Source organism: Pristiophorus japonicus, chromosome 7 (genome assembly GCF_044704955.1).
Source record: "Pristiophorus japonicus isolate sPriJap1 chromosome 7, sPriJap1.hap1, whole genome shotgun sequence".
NCBI lineage: Eukaryota > Metazoa > Chordata > Chondrichthyes > Pristiophoridae > Pristiophorus > Pristiophorus japonicus.
In genome coordinates this window covers 147,497,707-147,507,370 of record NC_091983.1, presented here as the reverse complement: position 1 = coordinate 147,507,370, position 9,664 = coordinate 147,497,707, and the positions used below count along the sequence as shown (strand labels likewise).

The 9,664-nt window shown below is 41.4% G+C and overlaps 1 protein-coding gene across 1 annotated transcript; it reads right to left on the bottom strand.

The window, feature by feature from the left end:
- Positions 1-237: 237 nt before the first annotated feature.
- On the bottom strand, positions 238-8,642 carry LOC139267304 (four and a half LIM domains protein 2-like). The gene is made up of 5 exons (XM_070885396.1): positions 8,481-8,642; positions 7,964-8,138; positions 4,553-4,722; positions 3,066-3,252; positions 238-389 (listed from the first exon to the last, which is right to left on the bottom strand). The coding sequence occupies exons 1-5, from the start codon at positions 8,634-8,636 to the stop codon at positions 238-240; spliced, it is 840 nt and encodes a 279-aa protein (XP_070741497.1). The 5' UTR covers positions 8,637-8,642.
- Between the last annotated feature and the right edge of the window lie 1,022 nt (positions 8,643-9,664).

The following is a 9,664-nucleotide window of genomic DNA, read 5'->3' as shown; positions in this document are numbered from 1 at the left end:
AAGCAATAGGTAACAAAGCATATTCTAAATGGATGATTTGTCATGGTATTCTTAAACAAAAGGCACTTCTGAGAGCTACAAACAAAAAGAAGTTCTATCAGAAACTACATTGTATCTGAGTGCCTGACAAAGGGTATTGATTATGCTTATTCTATATTAATGGTGCACTTTTATTTACGGTCTACAGAAATGTGCTATTATTTATTCCCCAAATCCAGGCATGATTACATTTCCAGTTTAAGCATCTCGACCGCATTCAGGGCAGAAGACATCATCTCGTTTTGTGAGGAATCCCCTACCAACCAATGAGATGGCACAATTTTTGCAGTTGAAGCAGTCATTGTGCCACTGGCGATCTTCAAAGGAGATGTACTTTGAGCCTCCAATACCTGTTAAGATAACAATATAGGAGAAACATTTTCATACTGATATTTTTATGAAATTGCAAATTTGTTTTTATGTTTATTTATCTATTTGTTGATTTTTCATGCCTTTTATCCTCATCTAGGCCCAGCACAACTGAGAAGATACGATCATTCTGCTGGCTTGCATTGAAGGCAATCAACAAGCTACTGTAGAGAAGAACTCCTCCTTTTGATTCTGCCCTTGCTGCACTTTCAGGTAAAATACTACACTGTCATATAATGAGAGCTTGAATATTAGTCAAGTCTGGGCATGAAAATTGAAACCATCCGTTGGGGAGTACAGTGATCAATCATAGAACTGGGGCTTTAAAACCAGGCACTCTGTCAATAAAAAAGGGAACCTATTTTATCCCAAATGCTGTGAAACCCCCCACTTTTTGGTGACAGCCATAGCTCAGTGGTTGCACTCTTCCCTCTGAGTGAGAAAGCCATGGGTTCAAGCTCCATTTCAGAGACTTGAGCACATAATCCAGGCTGACACTTTAATGCAGTCAGAGGTGCTGTCTTTCAGATGCAACATTAAACAAGATGCACTGCAGCAATTCACCGAGGTTTCTCCGACAGGATCTCCCAGACCTTCAACCTCTACCACCTAGAAGGACAAGGGCAGCAGGTGCATGAGAACACCACCGCCTCCATTTTCCCCTCCAAGTCACACACCATCCTGACTTGGAAATATATCACCGTTTTTTCATTGTCACTGGGTCAAAATCCTGGAACTCCCTCCCTAATAGCACTGTGGAAGTACTTTCACCACAAGGACTGCTGTGGTCTAAGATGGTGGCTCACAACCACCTTATCGAGGGCAATTAGGGATAGGCAATAAATGCTGGCCTTGCCAACAACGCTCACATCCAGGAATGAATAAAAAAAACAAGGCCCCATTCACCTTCCGCCCTCTCAGGAGGCTGTAAACTAATCCCGTTGCACTATGTGAAGAAGAATTCTCCCAGTGTTCTGGCCAACATTTATTTGTTAACCAACACCACTAAAACTGATTATCTAGTCAATTGTCTCATTGTGGTTTGTCAGACCTTGCTGTGAAAATATTGGCTGTCGTGTCTGTATGCATTACAACAGTAATTACACTTGCTTTGCAATTTATTGGCTGTGAAGCATTTTGGGACATCCTGAAGATATGAAAGTTGCTATATAAATACGTTCTTTCCTCCAATATTTCTCTCAACAGTCTGTCTCACACAAGACCTTTTTACAATAGTCTTTAAATTAGAAATGTATTTAGTGCCTTGATGGTACCAAATAATATTTTACTGAAAAGCCACAGGAAAGTTTAAGCATTTTGAAAATCATACATGGCAGAAGTTAGTGTCTGGGTTATGGGAATATTTTCATGTGGGAACCAGGAGAATGCCTCCAAATTATACAGAAACAGATATCCTAACTCAAAGTTGCATTGCTAGGTGGTAGCTTAGCTTATACTTAGTTTAGGTGTATGTGTATATGTGTGTGTGTATATATTTTTAAATTATATATTATCTCTCTCTCTTTTATTTATATATATATATTCTTAATGAGTGATTATTTGCAACGACCTTTTTGTATCCTTCTGCACATGCACGCTTTGGACTCCACCCCCTTTTTGTGCACGTGGGCTCGATCTGGGCGCGCAAGCGCAGCGCAATATACAAGGAAGCTGGAAGTGTGGCTGAACCACGGATTGTGTAGAGCTCATTGCCACTGGAGCTGCTTCTGGGCTTTTGGGTTTTCAGAACTTTTGCCTAGAATATCACTGCGATTATCTACACGATCATTTTCGCAGCCTTCTGAAAAAGAGAAAAAAATCGGAGGTGGGAGAGAGAGGGGGAGAGAGAGACTGGGGCAGAGAGGGGAAGGGGGAAAGAGACAGAGACGGTGGGGGAGGGAAGAGAGAGACATGGGGTGGGGGGGGAGGAGAGAGAAACACGGGGGTGGGGGGAAGAGAGAGAGAGAGACTGTGGGGGTGAGAGAGAGAGAGAAAGAGGGACTGGGGCAGAGAGAGAAAGAGAGGGACTGGGGTAGAGAGAATGAAGAGATGGGTGCAAAGAGAGAGAGAGAATCTTTGGGGTGGAATTTGGAAGGTGAGCAGGTCATGAACTTGGTGGAGGGACGAAGGTCAAGCACTTGGGTGGGGGGAGAATGTCAGACACCTGAGGGGAAAGTCAGGCATTTGGGTGGGGGGGGAGAATGTCAGAAACCTGGGGGGGAAGGTCAGGCACCTGGGTAGGGGGGAGAATGTCAGAAACTTGGGAAGGGAATAAAGTTAGAAATTTGGGCTGGTGGTGGGGGGGTGGAAGGTCAGGCATTTGGGCAGTGGGGGCAGGAACTTGTTTGGGGGGGGGGGACAAAGGGTGAGCTCTGTCCATTTCAAGTGAGCTCTGTTCTGTCTGGAGTCGGCAGTCAGAATGGCTCGAATTACACTTCACAAAGTCACTGATTATGTAGGCAGGGCAGTTCTAATTACACATTGCAGAGAAACAGCTGGGTGTGTCTTATCCTCCAAGGGGACCAATCAGAGCATTTTGCTGTTGCAAATAAGCACGTTCTATTCTTAATATAAACGTTTTGAGTATTATCTATGTGGTTTAATCATGGAATCGATTTTTATGCAAATAGTGCACCTGTAGACACACTTTGACTCACCAGCAATTACATTGACACAGGCTGCACACTTCTTAGCATAGAGATTGCTGAAACAATCCAGGCAATATGGGAAGTCATCTCTGGAGGTGAAACGCTGACCTGCCAGCTGCATTTTGCATCCAGTACACAGAAAACACTCCTTGTGCCATGGCTGGTCATGATAAGTCACCCCTCCAGTGGTTATTACCTGAAGAACAGGGAAAAATACAAATACAGGATATGGGAATGCAAGTCAAGTAGTTTTAAAAATACTAGTTCTAGGTGTTTACAGTGTGAACTTTTGAAAGGTGATCCATTTCCATGAAGATATGCTAACTCTAAACTGTGTTGCAGTGTAAGTGTCAGCTTGGCTCATTTTGCTAACATCTTGTTCCTGAGTCAGTAGGTTTTGTGTTCAAGCCCAGTCCAGGACTTGAGCACATAATATATGATGACACACCAATGCGATTCTGAGTGAGTGCTGCATTGTTAGAGAAGCTGTCCTTTGAATGTAATGTTACACCAAGGCTCTGTCCACCTGATCAGATATATGTTAAAGATCCCACAGTGCATTTTCCCTCAACCAACACCATCAAAAACAGAACTAACGCCATCAAAAACAGATTAACTAATCATTCATGTCTTTTGGATCTTGCTGTGTATACAATGACTACTGTGTTTGCTTAGACAACAACTGTCACATCATTTAGAAGTAACTAATTGAATGTGATGCACTTTGAGATGTGATGCAGTGCGACATGCTATTCCGTATCTGTGGACTCCATTCTCCACCTGGTTCAATGCTATTTGCATTGATATAAATAGATGCCATTTGCAGTTGGAGCTAATACAAGATTTGCATGTGTGCTTTGGTGCATCTGAAACTATCCAAACAGATGACATTGTTAATTCAAGCGCAGGTCGCACTCATTGGAGATATACATTGAGCCTCAAGGACCCAGTAAGAATACAATACAAGATGACTTTTGATCCTAATCCTTTCAGATTGATTTTCTTGAATTTTGAGTTGTGTTTCAGAACTGAAATTAGCGTCAAGGACTAAGAAGGAAGCCAATGCCTATTCAGTGGCAATCAGTTTGAGATGGACTTGTTGGATACATCATCCTATGAATCTTTTCCAGTCAGGAAACCTGACATGGCAAGTCTCCATGAGGTGCCGCCTTAAATGAGCAAAAACGGGAATATCTCTTGTCGGGTAGGAACATTTCTACTTCATTTCCAGTGGTGAGTAGTTACGGTTGGCGGTAGTAAAAAGCCCTTCCTCTAGAACGTTGTTCCCATTTTAACTAATCTAATCATAGCATTATAAAGATACAATAGCATGTGGAAGATGAACAGTGAAACCAAATTTTATTTGTGTAATTTTTGGAATTTGTTGCTTGATTTCCCCAGAAGTGACCACTACTTCAATGCTCAGCTCAGTGTTATTAGGATACTATAACTTGGAGTAAAAAAAATGCCAAGAACATATCAATAATATACTGTACCTTCTTGCAGGATGAGCAGTGCAGAGCAAACTGCTTCTCGTAGCATGGAATACAGTAGTTATTATTTTCCTTGGGGATAAAAGACTTGGTCCCGATTGGCTGCCGGCAACGTTTGCAAACAAAGCAGGTTTCATGCCAACTGTTTCCCCTATATTCCATTTTACGAGATCCTGTCAGTAAAAAAAGAACAGTCAATTTTGTCACATAACAAATTGTACATTGGTTATTTCATTCAAGCATATTTTACTTTGTATAATGTATGGTTGGGTAGATTACCGGATTGTGTGTGGTCCAGTACACACATGCATGGTGCAGGTACATATTCATATTAGTCCGAAAATAATAAGGGAACACTTATAACTCTGCAATTCATCACTTAACAACAACAACAACTTGTATTTATAAGGCGCCTTTAACTTGTATTTATAAGGCACTTCACAGGAGTGTTACTAGACACAGAATTTGACACTGAGCCACATAAGGAGAAATTAGGGCAGGTGACCAAAAGCTTGTTCAAAGAGGTAGGTTTTAAGGAGTGTCTTGAAAGAAAGAAAGAATTGAATTTATATAGTGTCTTTCATGACCACTGGTGTCTGAAAGCGCTTTACAGCCAATGAAGTACTTTTGAAGTGTAGTCACTGTTGTAATGTGGGAAACGCGACAGCCAATTTACGCACAAGCAAGCTCCCACAAATAGCAATGTGATAATGAGCAGATAATCAGTTTTTTTGTAATGTTGCTTGCAGGATAAATATATTGGCCAGGACACCAGGGATAACTCCCCTGCTCTTCTTCCAAATAGTGCCATGGGATCTTTTATGTCCACTTGAGAGAGCAGACGGGGCCTCGGTTTAATGTTACATCCGAAAGATGACATTTCCAACAGTGCAGCACTCCCCCTCAGTACTGCACTGGAATTTCAGCCTAGATTTATGTGCTCAAGTCCCTGGAGTGGGTCTTGAGCCCACAACCATCAGACTCCGATCTCCTCATACTTATTGTCAGGGGTGAGGGTGGAGACTGGGGAGAGGGGTTTAAAAAGCCAATTAGCAGTGGAGAATAGAAGCCAGGGTTTATCTTTACATTCCAGAATAATTCTGCAATAATGACGATTCTGACAGACGAGAGCAGGACCTGATAATGCTTTATGTGGTCTAGCCAGATCTGGCAGTGAATGGCTATACCAGTTGTCCACCATATTCGTTCAAGTCTGCATCCCTTGGACTTAAGGGAGTAAAGAGCAGGGCTCTACTAGGGGTAATGGCCAGGGTGAGAGAGAGTAATGGTTTTAACAGGGATTAGGGCATCAAAGGTGGTGGTGAGGGTGTGATTGAGCAGATCGGTAGCTGCAGAAATGTCGTGATGAATGGAGAGCCAAAAATGGACAGTTTGGAGTTGATGTGCAGTTGTAAGAGAGTCGGGAGAGAGTTTTTTCCAGGGGCGGACACAGAAGGAGGTAGGGTTGGACAGGGGTGGAAGGGGGATGTTGGTGGAGAGCGATATGAGGAAGTGGTCAGCGACGGCCTTATCTGCGATTGACATGATGGGCATAGCGAGTCCACAAGGTCGAGGCGGTGGCCGAGAATATGGGTTGTGGAGTTTACATGGAGGGAGAGATTAAGGGAGGACAAGAGGCTGGTGAACTCGGAGGAGAGAGAGCATGATGAATTGAGATGGAGGTTGAAATCACCGAGGCTGAGAAGTCGTTCGGTGCAGAGGCAGGGGGAGGAAAGTAGTGAAGAAATATCGATAATAAAATTTAACATTAGTTGTGCATTATATCACGCTAGTTACTATATCTCATGTAACCATCTTGATGAAATGAGGTGACTACACAAGTGAGTAGCTATCAATATTGAAGAGCAATAGATGAGTTGTACCACAGAAGCATCAGATCAACATATTTCTGGTGTCAGGGATCCAAAATGATGGAAAATAACCTATTTGTTCCAATATGAGAATATACATTAAAATGACAAATAGCTGGAAGTGCAGTGGTGTTCGTAAAGGGTTGAGATAAAATCAAAAACTATGACAATGAAGCACAAGCTTATTATAACAACAACTTGTATTTGTATAGCATCGTTAACGTAGTGAAATGTCCCAAGGCACTTCACAGGAATATTATGTGATAAAAAGTTTACACCGAGCCGCATAAGTAGAAATTAGTGCAGGAAGAGGTATGTTTTAAGGAGCATCTTGAAGGAGGAAAGAGAGGCAGAGAGGTTTAGGCGGGGAGTTCCAGAGCTTGGGGCCTAAGCAACAGAAGGCACGGCCACCAATGGTTGAGCGATTATAATTAGGGATGCTCAGGAGGGCAAAATTAGAGGAGTGCAAGCACCTCGGGGAGTGGGGCGGGGGCAGTGTGCGAGGTTGTGGGGCTGGAGGAGATTACAAAGCTAGAGAGGGGCGAGGCCGTGGAGGGATTTGAAAATAAAGATGAGAATTTTGAAATCGAGGCATTGCTTAACCGGGAGCCAATGTATGTCAGCGAGCACAGAGGTGATAGGTGAATGGGACTTGGTGCGAGTTAAGACACGGGCAATCGAGTTTTGATCACATCATAAACAATCTGATTATCATCTAGAAATTGCTTCCATGTCTCCATTACTATTTTTATTAATGCATATACTGTGGAGTTAGTGGGGATCTATTCCAGTTTCACTCTGTTTTTGGTAGAGGCAGGTATCAGTGCAAAGCAACATCAAGAAGAAAACCCACCACCATCTTCTCAGGGCAATTAGAGATAGGCAATAGATCTAGCCTTACCGGAGTCGCCTGAAAACACATTTTAAAAACAAATGAGAGAGACAATCAAAATCTAATCAGTGCAAATTTAGTTGCTAATGGGTGGGAAGAAGTACAATCCAAATAGTTGTGGGAGACAGTAGCCTCATAATTGAAGTCAGTGTAAAGCTCATCTGCAGAGATAGAGAGAAGCCGAGAAAGGGAGAGCAAGAGGGAGAAATGGATCACATAAAGGTAAGAGAGGTTGTAACTTAAATGATAATGAATGAAGGTGACTAGATGAGGGCGAGGGCATGAAGCAACAATGACACAGTCAACAATGTAATGGAAGAGACCATCAGAGAGGGGACCTGAATGCTCAACATATCCTCCAAAAGGACAGGCAGAGCAGGTTCCCATAGCAACACCTTTTATCTGGAGGGAGTTAAAGGAAAAATGATTCAATGTGGGAACAAGTTCAGCAGCATGGAGAAGGATAATGGTGAATGGTCTTCTGATTTAGTCTGGATATAGTTATGATAACCTGGCGGATACAAGTTCTGACTTACTTTGGGACACAGAGGATAATTTCAATGGAAATAAAAATTGGGGAATTACTATAATGAGCGTCTTATCCACAATGCAATTTTAAGCAAGTTGAAAATCTACCCCATGGACTCTTACCAGGCATGATGGTCTTTTTGCAGGTGAAGCATTTTGAGGAGTACTCATTAGAATAGCACTCAGTACACAGCAGATTTTCATCCTTGGCAGCAAAAGCTTTTTCAACCAGAGAACAGCTACATTTAGAACACTTGAAACATTGTTCATGCCAATGATGATCCTTATAGGACAAATCCTTGGAGAAAGCCATGAAGTGAAATAAGTGCAAAATATATGCAATAAATATATATTACAATACCAGGCAGTTAAAACATTTCTCCATGTTCAGCATCAACCCACAGCTGAATTACATATATACACTTTTAATGAGAAAGGATCTAGTGTTACCTTCAAATGTAATTTTAATACATACTTGTTATGTTTATGCTATTTATTAATTATGGTGACTTTCTGTAAGTTCTGGAAATGAGCCTGGTACAGAGCCACCATTAATTACGAATGACATTAATTCGGTATCTTTAATAATTCGGGACTCATTTAAAATGCATATGTTTAATTAACCCAAGAGCTCTTTTACCTTGCAGTCACTGCTGATAATTGCCTTGCAGTCCTCACAGGTATTAGAGTATAGACTCTCAAAGCACTTGACACAATGCTGGTTGTTTTCTCGCAAGATATATTTCCTGCCAAGGAGGGATTCCTTGCAATAATAACAATCGAAGCGCTCCCCCATTATTTTTAGTGTTCACTTCCTAGAAGGAAAAAAAACAGAAATTCTTAAGGTCACGCATAATGAAAGGATGCAATCTGACCAGAGTTCAGACATACAGGTAGTGTAACTTTTTCCAGTGAGGTCATATGGTTCTTTCTTGAAACAAAATAGAATGGCATATATTTTCCTCTTTAAAGTTACAGAAAAATTATTTTATTGAACTGTCAACAAAAAATAGACCAATGACTCTTGCTGGAAATGAAACTTGATAGGTCTGATTACATCTTAAAACCATGATGAGTAGTTGTTTCACAATGAATATCTTACCTGAGCCAAATAGGAAGATATGATAATCTGCTTATGATCAATAACACACTACTTTATCTTCAAGCTCTTTGCAAAGCTGCCTGAACTCCAGCACATAGACAAAATTGACTATATTTGGACCAAGCATATGATCAAATCTCCAAAAGAGCCAAAACATCACAAACATTCCCACCAGGCCTTCAAAATTATTTAGATCCAAAATAGATACTTAACCTAAGGTGAATCAGGATTAACAGCCGAGCAATGCCAAAGATTGAATCACAAACACAAATATCAAAATTCCTGGGCCCTGGGAGCTCATTGGTAACATGGTGTGGGTTTAATTTGGCACAGAAGCCAGTTATACATTGCCTTTCTGAGTTTTTAAATCCCACGAGAAGTGAAGGTGAGTACTTCTTGTGTTCACCCTTTCCAATTGAATGTCACACAAAGAGCCATGTCTGGCAGGATGATGTCATCCATTGGAATTCCTAACAGTTCCTCATAATTTGCCCCATCTCAATATATACCTGCATGGAGCAAAGATACTTTCTTGTCAGAATCTGATTCTGACAAAATGGGATCAGTGAAATTTACATAAACTAATTTCCTACAGTAATTGATTGCAGAGCAATTGATTGCCGTTAGGAAAGGAGCAAATTGAAATCCAGAGGGGTCATGTTCCAGGTTTCTGTCTATTCTACCTTGGAGAGATTCCTGGTTGTAGATACAATATAATCTTT